At 41.8% G+C, this 17,108-nt stretch overlaps 1 protein-coding gene across 2 annotated transcripts in view; it reads left to right on the forward strand.

Annotated features, from left to right (window-relative positions):
• Positions 1-16,029, forward strand: part of SLC25A30 (solute carrier family 25 member 30) — a 37,168-nt gene extending 21,139 nt beyond the window's left edge. The window contains exons 7-12 of one of the 2 annotated variants that reach the window (XR_014789286.1): positions 856-980; positions 4,510-4,648; positions 9,592-9,672; positions 11,151-11,200; positions 13,415-13,478; positions 14,210-16,029. Coding sequence is in view for 1 of the 2 variants with exons in the window: in XM_084844960.1 (XP_084701086.1) it covers positions 856-980; positions 4,510-4,648; positions 9,592-9,672; positions 11,151-11,192 (387 nt within the window). In the remaining variant the exon portion in view is untranslated. Of the gene's footprint in view, positions 1-855; positions 981-4,509; positions 4,649-9,591; positions 9,673-11,150 lie in introns of both variants that reach the window. The other variant, XM_084844960.1, reaches the window with a different exon arrangement.
• The last annotated feature ends 1,079 nt before the right edge of the window (positions 16,030-17,108 follow it).

Here is a 17,108-nt window from a genome sequence, read left to right on the forward strand (position 1 = left end):
CTGTTACAGCAAAAACAATGTAGGGTTGGATCCAGGATTTGCGTTTTGTTCACAGAAGGACTCCACTGACAAAGTGCCATCCCCCAATTTTCAGAGATCCTGGCACCACAGCTCATCTCATTCAGCAGGGTTCCTAAACCTCTGTGTAGGATTTTTAGATGGCTAGAAGGGCTGCCATGGGGAGGAGGTGGTAGGGAGGTCCACTTCCATCAGCACAGTTACACGCAACTAAATCTGGATAGCCTTAGGGCGCATTCTTATCTGGATGCCTGTCAGCCTCCAAACTCAGAGGCTGACAGGCATCCTATGCATAGCGGGAGGAGTGCAGAGACTATTGTCACCTCTGTGCTCCCCCCACTATGCATTTATGTGTTTGTGACCTTGTAGAGGCAGCCGGCGCAGTTCTCTCCTCACCAGCGAGGAGTGGGAGGGGATGGGTAGCTCAGACTCCTGGGTCCGAGGTTGGAGCACTGTCTCTAACCTTGGATCTAGGAATCTGGACTTTCCTATGGCAGACACTGTGTAGGGGCTATAGGTTTGCTCTCCCCAAGACTAACAAATTTATGATGACATAAGTATGTCATGTTTCATGAAAGCTTATGTCCATGAAAGCTTATGTCGTAATAAATTAGTCTTTAAGGTGCCATAAGGTGTCATCGTTGTTTATCCTAAACTGTTATGTTATATGACATAACATTTCTTAATCCATTACAAAAAACATCAAAAAGTATAAAACAGCATAAAGACAGTTTTCAGTATTCAGGTTAATACCAAAAATAAAACTATGAAGGAGAAAGTGTTGCCTTTGATATCATTTTGATTTGTATTCCAAAATGTTCTTTATCGTTTTGACAGGGAGTGTCTCTTACTGCTCAAAGAGCTGCTGTTGTTGTTGGTGTGGAGCTGCCGGTCTATGATCTTACCAAGAAGCACATAATTATGTCTGGATTCATGGGAGACACAGTGTATACTCACTTTCTGTAAGCTTTAAAGAATGAATTACTTCTTTTCGCAGTGGGTTGTACAGAAAGCTTAGCATTATGACTGGAAGGAGTTGGCAGAGTCTACAGTCCTAAACATGGAGCAGCCTTCCCCGGCCTGGTGCCCTCCAGGTGTTTTGGACTACAACTCTCCGGTTTTCTGACCATTCGCTGTGCTGGCTGGTGCTGATGGCAGTTGAAGTCCAAAACATCTGGAGGGCACCAGATTGGGAATGGCTGATCAAAGCTTGCTTCCGAACAAGAATTCTGTTATGATTACAGTGTAATCCACCACAGGCTCTGTGGTTATGTCTCTGACAAAATGGTTTACATCTCCATAGTATGACATTCTGTGATGTCTCAAGCCTGCCTAGCCATTGCAAAAGAACAAAACAAAACAGGGCTTTTGGCCCTTCCTTGAAGGCAGACCTCAAATTGCTACTGTTGCAGGATGTGTGGTGATGTTTTGTTAGAATTCCAAGACCCTAGTATCGCCTTTCCCTAGATGTCAGTATTGGTTTTGAAATTGTTGCCATTCTGTTGTCTGGCCCTGTTTCTGTTATGGAGTTTGCTGGCTGTTTATCTTTAATACACACAGTGTTTAATAATACATCAGCCAAGCCTTGATACGAGGCAGGGTTGTGCACTTGGTGATAAAAGCACAATCTTTGGTATATATAGAAAGTACCTTATAAATCTCAAATTATCTACTTATAAAATTAGCTTGTCATTTTGAATTTTGGGAATATTAGGAATGCTTCTTTATCTTCGAGTGTCATAGGGTACCTTTGGTATATACCAAGTTCTGTGTTTTAATCACAAAATGCACAATTCTTTTGCTAAGCCATTGTCCTAGAAAAAAATAAAGAATGCAGTGGAACCCTTAGTGGCATGCTGCAACAAGATATTTTGGGGGTAAAATTGCTTTTATCCATCACGACTTGAACTCCACAGTTGGTACAGGTCAGTCTTTAGAGGTGTCCTGAGCTCTTTCTGGTCCTATATTGTAGATGACCTTCAGTCTGTGGGGCCCAGGGTTGTGGATACAGTGCTTGTTGGAGTTCATCTGACCGTATGTTTGCTCAACTGCCCTTGTGGCAGTTTATGTCTGGCAAGGGCAGGACAGCTGGCTGGGCCTAGGAGGGAGTAAATACCTCTTTAAGAGGGGGAGTGCTCCCAGCCTTAATAGGTAGCCTTAATAGGTAGCCTTAAACGCTACTGAAGAGACCTGGATGGGATCTGGACATTCTTAGTAATTATAAGACAGTAGCAAATGTCCCCATTTTAGGCAAGGAGCTTGAGCATATGTTGGTGGACCAGATACAGGCTCTCTTGAATAAGACTGATTTTCTGAATCAGTTTCAGTCAGGATTTAGGACTGATTTTGGCATTGAAACAGCCTTGGTTGCCCTGTGGGATGACCTCTCTTGGGAGATTGATGAGAGAGTGCAACCCTGTTGATTACCTTCTATCTCTCAGTGGCTTTTGATACCATCAACCATGGTGTCCTCCTAGAGTGACAGTTGGGTGAAGGCAGAACTGATTAGGTTCCACTCAGATGGCCATTTCCAGAATGAGGTGCTGGGGGGTTTCTGCTTGACCCCATGGCATCTTTGCTTTGGGAGTCCTGTAGGGTTCCATCTTATCCTCTGCACTGTTTAACATCTACGTGAAATTGCTGAGTGAAGTCATTCAGGGTTTTGGGTTTCAGTGATCCCAGTTGCATATCACTGCGCGGTGTGTGTGAGCCATTTCTGGTTCGTATAAACAACCTATGAATGCCTCCATTCATAGGTTGTTAGCATGACATCTGAACCCAGACTCTCTGGATTGTTTATCGGTTAAACAACCAAGAGTTAACCTATGATTTGTTGTTAGGTTAACTCTGGGTTGTTTAATCCATAAACAACCCAGAGTGTCTAGGTTCACTAACGACCTACGAATGGGGCGTTTATGCAGATTGGAAGCAGCTTGTGCACAGTGCACATCCCACCATGATGTCTGAACTAGGTCAGTATCATCAGTATGCTGATGGTACATAAAATTTCTCCTTCTCTTTGAAGCCAGGTGAGGCCGTGGATGTGCTAGATCAGGGCCTGCTCACATTAATGGATTGGATGAGGGCTAACAAACTAAGGCTCAGTCCAGACAGGACAGAGGTACTCTTAGTAGGTGGTTCCTTGGGCTGGATAAGTGGGATTCCTCCTGTTTCGGAAGGGGTTGCAGTCCCCCTAAATGACTAGATATGTAAATTGATTGTGCATCTGGATCCAGTACTGTCATTAAAGGCTAAAGTGGCCTCTGTAGCACATAGTGCCTTTTACCAGCTTAGATTTCAACCCTATCTGGAGGTGGATTACTTGGGTACAGTGATCCATGCTCTGATAAGCTCTTGTTTGAACTATTGTAATGTGTTGTATGTGGGACTGCCTTTTGAAGATGATCTGGGAACTATAGCTGGTGCAAAATATGGCAGCAAGAATTCTGACTGGGACCAGATGCATAAACATATTACGCTGATCCTAGCTCACTTGTAGTGGCTCCCAGTTTGGTTCTGAACCCAATTCAAAGTGCAGGTTCTAACCTGTAAAGCTCTACCTGGCTTAGGACCTTAGGACATGGTGGAACACCTCCTCCCATATGTGCCATATGTGCCTCTAAGGCCCTCCTCTGAGTGTCCCCTCACTCTGAAGGATGGCAACTAGGAAGCGGGCCTTCTCAATGGTGGCCCTCAGTTTTGAAATGCTTCTCCCAAGGAAGCTCACTTGGTGCCAGGTTAAAACCTTTCAGTTTTCCAGGCCTTTTAAATCTACTTTAATCCCTATGATATTTTCGCAGCTTTATAGTTTCTGTATGTATTGTTTGGTTTTAGGTCTTTGATTTGTATAGTATTTTATCAGGTTGACTTGAACAACAACAATATTTTGTGTTTAGATTTTTTGTTATTATTGTCTAGTATTAAATGACTGTATGCTACCTAGGGAATGTGCTTTATAGGCATCTTATAAATACTATTAATAATTACAAAGGTTTACAAATCTGCATGGTTGCAATCCCACCAAAAATTGTGGAATATGTGCAACACCTCCCCATGCTCTTAATTTTGCTTCCTTTTGCTTTTGGAACCTTTTGTTCCTCAAAGTTCTGTTATTACCAGGTTTCCTTGTTCCAGTCCCTCTAGTTAAACATTGGGCAAATTCCTTAATCTGAATAAACATGCCACAGAAGTAATTTTGTTCAAATTTACCAAGTTTGCTGTAGTTCATTTTTTAAACCAGAATATCGTATAGCACAGCATAATATGCTAGACTGTTTTTGATGGGCTCCTCAGGAGCTCATAATTGAATACACCTATATAATCCTCACCAGAAAAAAAACCTCAAGTGGAAATGTCCCATGATCCCTATAGCATATTTTGGGAAAAACAAAACAGTCAAAACATTCAGACATAATCTTAAACTGTACTATATTCCTTGTTCACTGTACAGGAAAAGGTAACTTTGGAAATAATAATCTGAACTTCTTTTAGAGCAAGTTTTACCTGTGGCCTAGCAGGAGCTCTTGCATCAAATCCCATTGATGTTGTGAGAACAAGGATGATGAATCAGACAAACTTACGAGGTGGGGCACAGTGTGGCTACAAGAGTACTTTTGATTGCTTGCTTCAGGTAAGTAGCGCTTTATAGTGGTCAGAACAGAGCGCGATATAAGGCCATCCCAAGATAAACAGATGGAATGAAAGGGATGATTTGTATTGTTGATAAAGGCTTGGTTCAAACCATCCTTGAAACTATGCTTTAGCTCAAGGGTGGGTAACATGCAGCCTGAGGGGGTACATGGCCCCCCGTTCCTTTTTAGCAGCCTCTGCTGCCCCAAATTGCCACCCCCAAAGCTGTGCTTTAATGCAAAACCATACCCTCCTCCCGGGGACTTCTGACAGCATGTTTGCATTAATACAAGGCACATGGTCCTTGCATGCCTTGTTTTAAATGGAAATCTGCCTTCTTTCTTGTGGCTGAATTGCTGCAATTCAGAGGCAGTGATTTTGGCAGTGGATGTGTGCGGCTCCTTGTGGGTTCCAGAGTGGTGGTGGAAATTGGCCCGCACATCCTAGGACATTGCCCACCCCTTGTATAGATGATTGCAAATTAGAGAGTTTAAGCCCTGGCCTCTTGTAATTCCCCCTCCCCTTCCCTGTGTACGTGTGGTGAAGAGAAGAAAGCTTCTGCTGTAATTTTAGATCAAACTGCAGTTTCCTCTTAGATATGAACTCGTGGAATTGTGGCTTGTTCTAACCATGGTTAGTTAAAACAAACCAGGATTAAGCTGTGGTTTGATATCCTGGTTTGTTGACAGGCTGTGGTTAGTTCCTCAAGTTTGTACATAACAGGGAGCTGCAGTTCATTCTAAAGTGAAAACAGATGCTTCTATCCTCTTTCTATCCCCGTAACCAGTTTTGGGCTCCCATGCCTCCACCGAATTTGCCATGGTGGCAAAAAACTGCTGATTTTGCAAGCAAACAAGGACTGGGTTCTCACGACACCTCAACCAATGATGGTTTGTTTTCCAGAACAAACCATCATTGGTTAGTGTGTTGTCTGAACCAGGACAATACTTATCAGGGTGGGTTGTGTTTCCCAAACAACCCACCCTGAGAGCCCACAGGCTGCCATAGGGGTTGTTTCACCCACAATGGATTGGCGTGTCATCCAAACCAAGACATGCCAATCCATTGTGGGTAAAGAGTGTTGGGCAGCAAGCCGCTCAGCAAGAGTGGCAGAAACCTCTGCTGCTCTTGCCCAGCAGGGCCACAGTCACCATTCGCAATTGTAGCCAAGATGCTGCCTGTGCCCTTTTCCCCTTGCCAGTGACAGGCCCCCAACGGTGCCCAAACGGCACCTTGGAGGGGCTGTCACCAAACCCCTTCGCCCCTGCTGATCCCCCCCTTCCCGGCTCCAGTCAGGGTTGGATCCCTTAAAAAAACTTTTTCCTGGGCCCGTTTTTGTGCAAGAACTGGCGGGAGGGAGGCATCCAACTGCGATTGGAGCCAGGAAGGGGAACTTGGTGGCAGACAAGATGGGTCTGCTATCAGGACCCCTGGGATGCCAGCTGGAGAACTGAGCAGGAGGGAGCGGAGAACAAGGGGCAAACAAGCCATGCATGGTGGCTTGTTTGCGTGATCGTCTGGCAGGTGTGCTAACCACGCATGGTGGGTTGTTCGCAAAACCAACCCTGCGTGGCTAGTTACCCATTATGGGCTAGCATGATGTGTGAACACCTCCAAGGTGTGTGGGGCAACACATCCCTTGCTTGCAAGCAGAATCATGCCCCCCAGAGCTTCCCAGGACCACATGCCTTGCTTGCTTGCAAAACTGTTGCTTTTTTGCCGCCAACGCTGCAGCAAATCCAGCAGCAATTTTGGTGGGGGTGAGGTGCGAATCCCAGTGGATTCAAGGCATGTCTGATTCCCAGAAGTTGCCTACCTCTAATCTAAACTGGGGTTTAGATAATCAAGCTCCAAGTTGAATTTGTTTCTCTGAATTTGTTCCTGTTTGAAAGAGCGGATTATTCCTGTAGTATGTCTCAAATATTTTAATGTGTCACTGATTCATTGATACCCCACTTTCTGAAGCAATCCACTTAAATTAGTGACCATACACAAATGGAGCAAAGATTGTCCATTGCAGACATGCCCAGATTTCAAAATTAAAAAATCAGAGCTTTGGGGATTTGCATACTAGGGTATGCTAGGTAGCTGATTTGAATAAAAAATGCAGTTTAGTGCTGATCTGTGTTGCACTGGTGAGAACAGCCCCAAGCTTTGTGCCTAGTTTACTTGAAACATAATTGGAAAATGCTCTTATTAAGCCTGTTTGTTTAGATAGAAGGGTTTGCAGAAGCTGAGAATTGTTGATTTACTGTTCCAGTGTCCCAAATAAGAAGTGCAAGAAAGATGGTACTACACATAATGATGTGCTGTTGGTTAAAAAATATTAATATTTTTCTTCCTGCTGTATTGCAACAGTTCAAAGGTGGTGATTATAACAGTTTATTGTTTTACAAAACAATAACATCCAGCAAAAATTAAACACATTTTAAGATACCATACGTGGTGTCCTGTTAAAGTGATGAGAAAGCCATCTGGCACTGGATCATGAGTGTTAAAAGATAAAATGTGGGCTAAAGGACTCAGTTGCCCACTATCTGATCTTGGCATCTTTGGGGTATGGCAATACCCATTACTTTTCCCCATTTCCTGGCAGGTATTTACAGGATATGCTCTTCACTTGTATACTCGGTCATGCCAATAAAGTATCCCTTACTTGAGACATTTAGTCGACTAATATTTCATTCTGGTCTGTCTTCTAACTGAATGGTCTTCAAACTTCCTATCTTCAGTGACCCTTACCATATTGACTGATCTGTTGAGGAACCCCTCTACGTTCACTGGGTTTGTTCATTGCATTCCTGTAAAGTGGTAACCAAGGCTGTAGGGCCTTTCTGTTGCCCTGTGCAAACCAAGGATACTGTGTATCTTAGAGCATACCCAACGTTCAGCTATGAGGAGATCAGTAATTGAAAGGGGTCCACAAATTGTCTGGGCTTGATAGCTTCCCTTAGTTTCTAGTAGCTAGTGAGCCATGGCTTTCTTGCTTCCTGCTCCATAGCTACAAAGTAAGTGTGCCTGTTCTGAACCTACTCCTTGCTAAGGGCTTTTTCTAGAGTGGTGGCGGCAGCAGCACATGAGTTAGGTGCTGTTTTTTTTTAAGCAGTCTCTCCCACCCTAAGATGCGGATGCTGCACCTCAGCACAAGATACAGTCTGGTACTATTTTTGAAAGAGGCCTCTCTGCCTCTTTGTTACTTTGCCAGCAGCCTTTTAAAAACTTGTTAAAACCTATTGTATTGTGCAGTATACTGGAGGCTTTTACTGCTGGTTTCCAGAACTAAATTTTTGGTTGGCACTGGCAGCCATTATTGTGAACTACCTAGTAATGGGAGATAATCTCCCTTTCAGTAAACTTGTCCACCATCTTCTCATTAAGGAAACTCTATTTCCAATGAACCCCAGAGTTCCTTGAACCCAGTTAGAAAGCCTCTGGTCTAACATGAGGAAAAACAATAGTCGCATTTCAGAGAAACTAAATTCGTATTTTCTGCGTTCCAAAAGTGTCTTCGTCAAGAGGGCCTAACCAATTCTCCACACTAGCTACCTCATTAGAATTTCAGCAAGCCCACATGGCTTGCCTGACTACAAAAGAGCTGTGGAGATGTCTCCTGAGAACTGGCTTGACAGATCCTGGTTTTGGGAAATCCTTGGCAGCTGTTCTGCTAGAATAGGGTATTTCCTGGCTGAAAGGCTGACAGCCCTTCAGAAAATTAGATGCATAAAGCTCTTGGGAGCCCTGTTTCTGATGGATCCTCTCAGCCCCTCAGGCTTCATGGAGTTGGCAAGCAACACAATACTAAGCCAACATACTCCTAGGGTATGTCGGTGTCTTGGTAGCAGCACCAGCTCACAGAGCAGCATCTATAGCCATGGGTAAACAGAGAAGAGTGGGGTATTGTATTGTCCCGGCCGTAGGCTGCTAAGGTTTGGAGGTCCTGAGATAATGATAAGCCAGATCCAGGTTTGCTTATGAGGAGACTTTATTGAGCACTTACAGCACACAGGTGTACCCAGTGGTTGGATCAGACAGCTTCTCTGAACCCAGAGCCAAGGGGTAAAATGGGTTTTATACCATACATGTTAGCAGTGAGGCAGCATGACAGCAGCAAGCGTTAATTAGCGTTCATCTGCAACTTTCCCAGCATAGGCTAACAGTACTTGTTCAGAAGGAAAACAATCAGAACTTCCCAGCACAGACACCTGTAAACAGAGCCTAAACAGAGTCTCACTTCTCAGGCACATCCTAGGCCCTGATAAGACAAATGGTAGCTCGGTAGCATGGAATGTGCTGAGGCGGCAATATCAACCTTTGACTCATCTCACAAGCTCAGAGGCCCACTAGCAAGGAAATTGCACTTATAATGAACCAAACCAAAGCATTATGGATCTCTAGGCCCCTCTAAAACTACAGGTGACTTGGTTACACTCCTGCGGCCATTACCGGTATATATGCGCATACATGTGAGGGATGCAGCTGGGAGGGTGGTGTATTCCCCTCTTGTGTTTGCAAGTGAAATGGGGAGATGGAGGGGAGGCTGCCCCATCCCCTCCATCAAGCCTTCGTATTTCTGCATCTGTATGGTGTGTGTGTGTACATGTGAGATGTGCTTGTGAGGGTTTGTCTGGAGATGGGTGGGTAGAGAGGGCGATTGCGTGTATAAGAGGGGCTGTAGCTCAGTGGCAGTGCACACGCTTTGCATTCAGAAGGTCCCAGGTTCAGTCCCTAGCATCTCTAGGTAGGTGTAGGAAAGAATCCTGCCAGAAACCCCCAATAGCTGCTACCTGTCAGTGTCTACAATACTGGGGTAGATGGACCAATGGTCTGACTTGGTATGAGGCAGCTTCCTGTGTTCCCATCCCTTCCTCTCTTCTGCTAATTATTGTAGATCCCCCCCCCCCATGTTTTATAGGATTTTCTAAGAGACTTTCTTATTTTTAACAGACATGGAAGAATGAAGGATTTTTTGCATTGTATAAGGGATTCTGGCCAAACTGGTTGAGGCTTGGTCCTTGGAATATTATTGTATCCTTTTTCATAAGTGTTGAAATACATTACCTAAATATGGAATTCTGCTGGAAGAATGAATCTATAGCACTGTCATTTATGCCAAATGGTCTAAAGCCATTCTTTCAGTGTCCCCAGTCTTAAGTACCTCTTACCTTACTGTCAACTTACTGCAAGGTGCTTACAACTTGACATAACTGTCACTTAGTCAAAGTTAAGGAAATACCCAAGGTGGTTAGACTGAACAGTCAGGAATTAATTCAAGCACATCACAGCTGTAGGAGAGATGGTCGAATCTGAGTCTCTCCAAAAAAAAGAAACAGGATGCATTTGTACAGACCAAAAGTTGGAGAACAAAGAAAATACACTACACAAGCTCAAGAGCTAATTTAGCTCGGCGACAATCTTATCAGCACAGCTGCCTTCTTATCTTTAGGGATGAGCTACGTTGGCGGATAGGAATTTCTTGCTTATAATGAGCAAGTTACAGTTACCTTCTCATCGTCCAACACATACACATTCTTTCAATCCCATCAGGTACCTCGTCTGAACCAAACTACTTACAAGGCCTATTCAGGCCTACCTTCATATCATCATCGTCATCATCATCATTAATAATAATAATACAAATCCAGTGGATATATACATTCCTGTAGTCTCCTGCTAACTTGTGGGAATGACCATATCACCTCTGTACTGTTTGCTGGACCGCTTTTAACTTCCCCCGCCTAACATAATTAGGTTTTTACTTTTTTAACCATTCTATTACAAAGGCTTAAGGCAGCCTTCCCCAGCCTGGTAACCTTCAGATCTTTCGGACTACAATTCCCAGCATTCCTGAACATTGGCAATGCTGGCTTGGGGCTGGGGGTTGTTGGTCCAAAACATCTGGAGGATACCAGGATCGTGAATGCTGGTGTAAGATATGTAACAGTACTTAAACCAAGGAAAGATAATGCAAAAACATCCCTATTAAAAAAGGAAAATGCGGTAGATCAGTGGCAGGCAAGAAAACATACTTAATATATGAAATAACATGAGGACAATAGTGAAGTCTAGAATCTTACGGTTTTCCCATACATGCCAGCATTTCCCTTTGTTATAGCTAGGGTGGTGGATTATAGAACATGGACTGGAGGTCCAAGGTCAAGACTCTGCTGTGGTGGTTGCACTTCCCTCCCCTCTTTATGTCAGCAAGGTAAAATTACTTCATACCATCTTAATTCCCAGCAGTAAAAGTCAGGGTGGACCTGAAAAGGAGAATTAGAATACACTGAAAATGGGAGTTACTGCTTGAATAAAGAGAAAAATTGTTTCCATATCCAGATATACTCAAGGCAAGTGAACCCTTGAATGTCAGGGAGAAGGGCAAGTAGCCCTGCCGAAAAGGAAAATCAAGGGGAACTATATGTAATGAAAGTATGCCCTTTCAGTTACTAGATGCATGTTTATAAGACAGTTTCTGCACTGCATTTTTCCTTAATGACAAACACCAGTTCTTTGTGACATATGAACAGCTGAAGAACCTGGAATTCTGATGGACTAGGTATTAGAGAACTTCAATCCTTCTGTTGGTGAACTCACTCTTCAAGTGTTCCTTAGTGTATTATTCCACTGTAGACAGCAGTATTGACTAAAAGCAAGTGTCAGTGCAAGAATGTTAAAACTTTTAAATGTCTCAAGTGTTGTGGAACTGTGCATTACTTGAGATGGAAGCAAAGTTTAGCAGGCATCAGAATAATTTTAAATTCTCTTGAATGCCATCACTGATAATAACTTGGCATACTGTTAGGAGGGGATATGTCTGATTGGAAACAAAGTATGATAATATTTGGTGTAGAGCTTCTCTTAGTCTGTGCTCCTTGAAAATGGGCTAAATGTGTAGCAGGCAATAGCTAGTGTGTCCACACTTTTCACAATTTTTGCTTCATACCAAAGAATATCATACCAAAGAATATATAGTGGTATAAAACATATTTCCCAAAGCATCTTTCTATTTAGTGAAACAGTTCTGTGTGTGTGGTGTGTGTGTGTGTGTGTGTGTGTGTATTTTGGGGTTGAAAACCTTTTCCCCCTTGAAATATATCACTACAACTTCATCTTTAATTCAAGATTTCAGTCTTTTGTGAGGCTAGTACTTTACAACATTGTCCAAAAACTACAACATACAATCCAGAATTAACCACTGGACCTTGCAGCCTATCACATGCATTTTAATTATGAAGAGCCATTTATTCATGCACACCATCACAACATGTTGCATTCAGTTGATGAGTGTGCAAAAACAGCACTTTCTCTGGAATGTGTCTAGAGACTCCAGGAACATCTTAAGCATACACTATGTTTAACAACCATTAAGAGGGGAATGTAATGTCTCTCCCAGAAGAGTGCCTTACACATGAGGAAATTCCTATCTGCATGGCAATTAGATATAGAAATTGAATGGCTAGTTGCCTGAATATCATGACCTGCAGCAGACCTACATTCAGTCCCAGGCATGGGAAAGATGCAGCCAACTGTAGCTTCTCAGCATATGTGCCTGTAGTACTTATATGTAAGTAGGGTTTTTATTCTTTCATTCCTATATGTAAGTGCTTTCCATGTAGGAGTGTAATCATGTGGCACTGAGGTCTTAGGATTGTTCAGATAAAAATCCAGAAGCACAAGAAACAGGCTCTGCTGTAGGGGAACTTTTTCACACTGTTTGTGATTAGGAGCTCCTTGAGGTTCTTGTCAAGCAAAAAAAGGTGATAATAAGTAACTAACGAGATTTGCAATCTACAGCTTAGGAGCCACAGCAATAAAAATACATGTATATGGTATTGTATAAAAAAGAATCACTTAATGTCCCTTCTTGAAATAATAACTTCACCTGAGTTGGTCTGCATGCTAGGTCAACTGCTAAATCTGTTAATGTTAATAGTATTAACTGTTGTTACACTGCCATTTTAGAATTGCTTTTGAGTAGATGACTGTAAGAATGTCAGTAATATTTGTTTGTACATAGAAGGTGGAGGTTTACATGGAATTGACTTGTCCAAATAAGAATTTGTATTGCTTAATTATACATTCCACTTAAAGCAGCAATTTGTTAGGAATTTCAGTTTTGTGTTCAGTGTTAAAGATGCACAAATGCACAAGCCACTTTTTACATAGATATTGACATCTGTTTTTTTTATTTAATGCTGTAAGGGTAGAAGTGATGAAGGTTTCATGTGGGACACTTTCTTTATAAAGTAGTATACTCTTTGGTAAAATATTTTTGTACAAATTATGAAATCAAAGTATCCTCTGAAATTCCACTTGAGAACCAGTGAAAATGTGTAGGAATAGATAATTTAAGGTCAGTCTTATGCAAGTTTAGACAGAAAAAAGTCCTACAATTCCCAGCATGCCCCATCCAGGATGATTGTGCTCTTAGTTTCTCCCTACTCACAAAGAACAATGGTTAGTGAATTCTAATCTTCAAATCAATTATATTTTTTCCAGTGATTTTCATTAGAGTTTGTTAAGCAAAACTGAAAGGAAAAATTAAAATGTTTAAAATTTAGGTAAGGAGGTAACACTATTGACCATCTCCAAATTTCAGTGGAGGAAGTCTAATCTTACATTAATTCATGTTCAGCTTTCAAGGGCACAAACAGCATCTATGGTGTAACATTTATTGATGGCATCAGACTTTCCCGTGCCATGATGTTACATGTTATGAAAGGGGTTGCTGTATTGGCTGTACTTTTCACAAGTGACAACCTTTTTCTAGCATGTGAATGTGAATGACTGGAGCAGTTCTTTCCCTACACCTCAGTTTCTACTCAACCCAGAAGGTAAGATTTAACAGCCTGGACTGGAAAGAGCTATTAGCCCCGTTCAGGCATTCAAAACAAACATGTGAAGAGGAGAGTGGGGTTGTGCATGTTAGCCCTGCTCCCAACCTCTCCATCCCCCATAGAAGGCGCTTCAGACTTTCACATGTTTAGCATGAAGCTCTAAAAAGGGCTCCTATGCACATTTAGCTGTGATCGGGAACATTGATGATGCAGGCGGGGTTCCCAACTGCGTGAAGGCTTCAAACACATTCAGCAGAACACACATAGAAGCCCCCGTCAGACCATTGTGCTGAATGTGTGAGATAGTCTGAAGCTCCTTCCTGTAGAGATGAGGACGGTGGGGGCAGAGCTCTGAATTACCTGCAGGTGGATTTTGTGCCCTCTGTATGGGGAAATTATTTTTTCTGTGCTTGAGAGAAGCTTTCCTGTCTGCTTCAAGTCACTGATATTGGACAATATCTGGAAATCATGGCTCTATGAATTCAGGATATAGAAAAGCTCTTACAAAAATTAGCCTGAAAAGTTAAATGGTAATTATTACCAGTGGGTAATCATTGATATAGGACCTTAGTTCCACAGTTTAAAAACAGCGCTTGATAAGTAGCATAACCAGGCTGCTCAAAAACTTTACAGTGAGTTAAATATCAGAGGTATGTGGGCATAGGCACATGCGTTGCAATGAAATGCATTGTTTGCTAATTAAATGACAATTCATTTTTATTCTGTAGGTGATCTAATCATTAGCAGCCTTAAAATATTCTACAAAAATGAAAGCAATCATTTTTTGTAACGTTCTTCAACATTTTGTTAATATAAGTTTATAAATATACTGTACTATAAATATCCATGTAAAGTTTCTCTTGAATGTACATTGCTTGGTTTATCAGGCTGCTAATAGTTGTTTTAGTAATGTTATTTATTCATGCAGGTTCTGTACCATTGAAAATATATAAGCCTTTATTGTTTTTGTTATGTTCATATTTTATTTCAGTAAGCAGAATGTCTTCAAGGTTTTTTTTTTATTAAAAAAGCACATGTAGAAAAACATTGAAACTGTTTGTAATAGACATGTCTGTTAACTTCTTCCCATCAGCGGAAATAATATATGCACCTATGACTGCAAGAAAATGTCTGGCTGTTTTGCTAATGTTGTGTGGCTAGTTCACCAGCTCAAAAGGGTCCCTGAATGAAAAAGGGAATACTCTGAATACACATTTTAGGCTTACAAAGTATTACCCAGAAAGCGCACGTCCCCTGCCATAGTGAGTGCTTTTTTTCTCCCAACACCTTGACTCAAAAAAATCTCCATTTTATCTGAAAACATGAGCTAGTGCAAAACTGGTCACATAGGGCAAAATTGGTTGCAAACTTGTGTATGTGTTCCCCTAATGACATCATAGGCTTGGGATCTATGAGCCAGTGTGGTGTAGTGGCTAGAGTGCTGGACTGGGAGTCGGGAGATCCGGGTTCTAGTCCCCACTCAGCCATGGCAGCTCACTGGGTGACTTTGGGTCAGTCACAGACTCTCAGCCCAACCCACCTCACAGGGTTGTTGTTGTGAGGATAAAATGGAGGAGGAGGATTATGTACACCGCCTCGAGTTCCTTGGAGGAAAAAAGGCGGGATATAAATATAATAAATAAATAAATAAAATAAATCTCTGGAATGTTTAAAATGCCCTATTTAGTTCCCAATAAAATCAAGCCTCATGGTTCACCTATTGATTGGCTCTTCACAGCCCCAAAGGCGAAAGGTACCATACAGGAAGCACTGGGAAGCCTGTCACAAGAACAATACATCAAATACATTAACCCCTGTTATGGTTAGTAACCTACATCCAAATGATGCCATAACCTCTTGCACTGTGCCCGTTTTTGCATTCATGGCAGGAAAATCAAACCACATCAGTGTCATCTACACCCTTTTCATTTTCTTTTGTATTTGGAAAAAATCCCTTTTAAACTGTCTTCAAGAAGGAATTTTCCTGGGTAGAGAGTTTGTCTCCTACTTGGCAAGGAAACTTCCATTTCTGTTTTTGCCACTACGCTGTTTTTGTACCAGGCTATCTACCCCTGTCAATAGGCCATGAGGAATAATCCATCTGACCCCAACACTCCAATCAAAGATCTACCCTACATTGACAGCAACCTCCTTGAAGAAGAATACCCTCCACCCCCTTTGCTTTGTGATGGGTGACACAACTCTGTTTGACTTCGTGAGTCTGTCTCCTATCTTGCTCCTCTGACTTCACAGACAGCTACCTGTGCTGCCATGGGCAAAGACAATGCTGACATTTCTGTCCCTTTCTTTGACATTGTTAGGTTCCTCATGTGTCTTTCTGGGTTCTATCATGCTCCTATCTTGTTATATGGTGTCAGTTTCCTCTCTGTTTTTCTATATCACCCACATTCAGCTCCATCTCTCCTGGTTCTCCCTTATCTCATACCACATCTATAGATTTAACCAGTGAATTACTAGTGTCATCTGGATGCTGCTCATGCATTTCCTGTATATTTTTATAATAAACCATATCTTTGAGCATCCTAACTCTGGCCTGTTTTGTTGCTCATTTCCCCCTCCTAGAAATGCCAGTTTTTGATGTGGCACATTATGACTGTAGGTTAAAGGTCCCAATGTATGTTTCTTGGCTGTACATGTGTAGAAATATACACATGTAGACGAAGAATACGTGGTAACAGGTTTCTGATCTGGCTATAAAGAATGAAGGTAAGCGCAGTCCTAATTAAACCTCTAGGCTGAAGGATTCTGCTACTAAAACCTTTTAAGGGTTTATTCAGGAAAAACTATTTCGACTAATGATAGTTAATTGAAAATTCCATAAACTATTGTGAAGTGTCTCAAGTCACAGTGCAAGGAATTTGACTGCTTGGTTCCAAAAGAGAATGTGGACATCTCAGAAACTCGCAACAGTGACCATCAGTGTGATGGGGCTATTCCTAGATACAAAATCTATAGAAAATAATGCGGATTGGTATATTGATAGTGGTTTTGCTCTGAATGTCAAAGAGGGCATAGAATCCAATAAACTATAACACTTAGGAAGAGTAATAATATAGTACTGGGGACACTTTCTTGGACAAAAAAGAGGACAGCTGCACAACAGATATGGTTCCCAGAGCATTTCAAGGAAACTATCAAGGGAAATGTCTGTAAACATTATACAAAGCTTTACACACTCAAAACAGGGAGAGGCAACCTGGGGTAGAGTCCAACTAGTCTAGTCCGATTCATTTCAATGGGTCTACTCTAAGGAAAACTTTAGTTCGTTTCTACCCCTGGTAACTTCCAAATGTTATGGACTACAACTTCCTAATGGTCAGGAATGCTGGGAATTGTAATCCAAAACATCTGGGGGGCAACAGGTTGGTGAAGACTGCTCTAAAAGGTAAGTTATATACTCTAAAAAGACAACACCCAATGTAATATATTAAATATCACGGTAACTATAACAGTATATACAACTGACACATTCAATATTTAAACAATATTGAACATGCACTAAAAAATATAAATCACAAAAACTTTAATACTCAAAATATCGCAATCATGAAAATAATTATTACTACTCTGAGCTGGGTTTTTGTTGTTTATTTGGTCAGTCGCTTC

Source organism: Heloderma suspectum, chromosome 3 (genome assembly GCF_057233095.1).
Source record: "Heloderma suspectum isolate Gila_16-S chromosome 3, 16-S_ref, whole genome shotgun sequence".
Taxonomy (NCBI): domain Eukaryota; kingdom Metazoa; phylum Chordata; class Lepidosauria; order Squamata; family Helodermatidae; genus Heloderma; species Heloderma suspectum.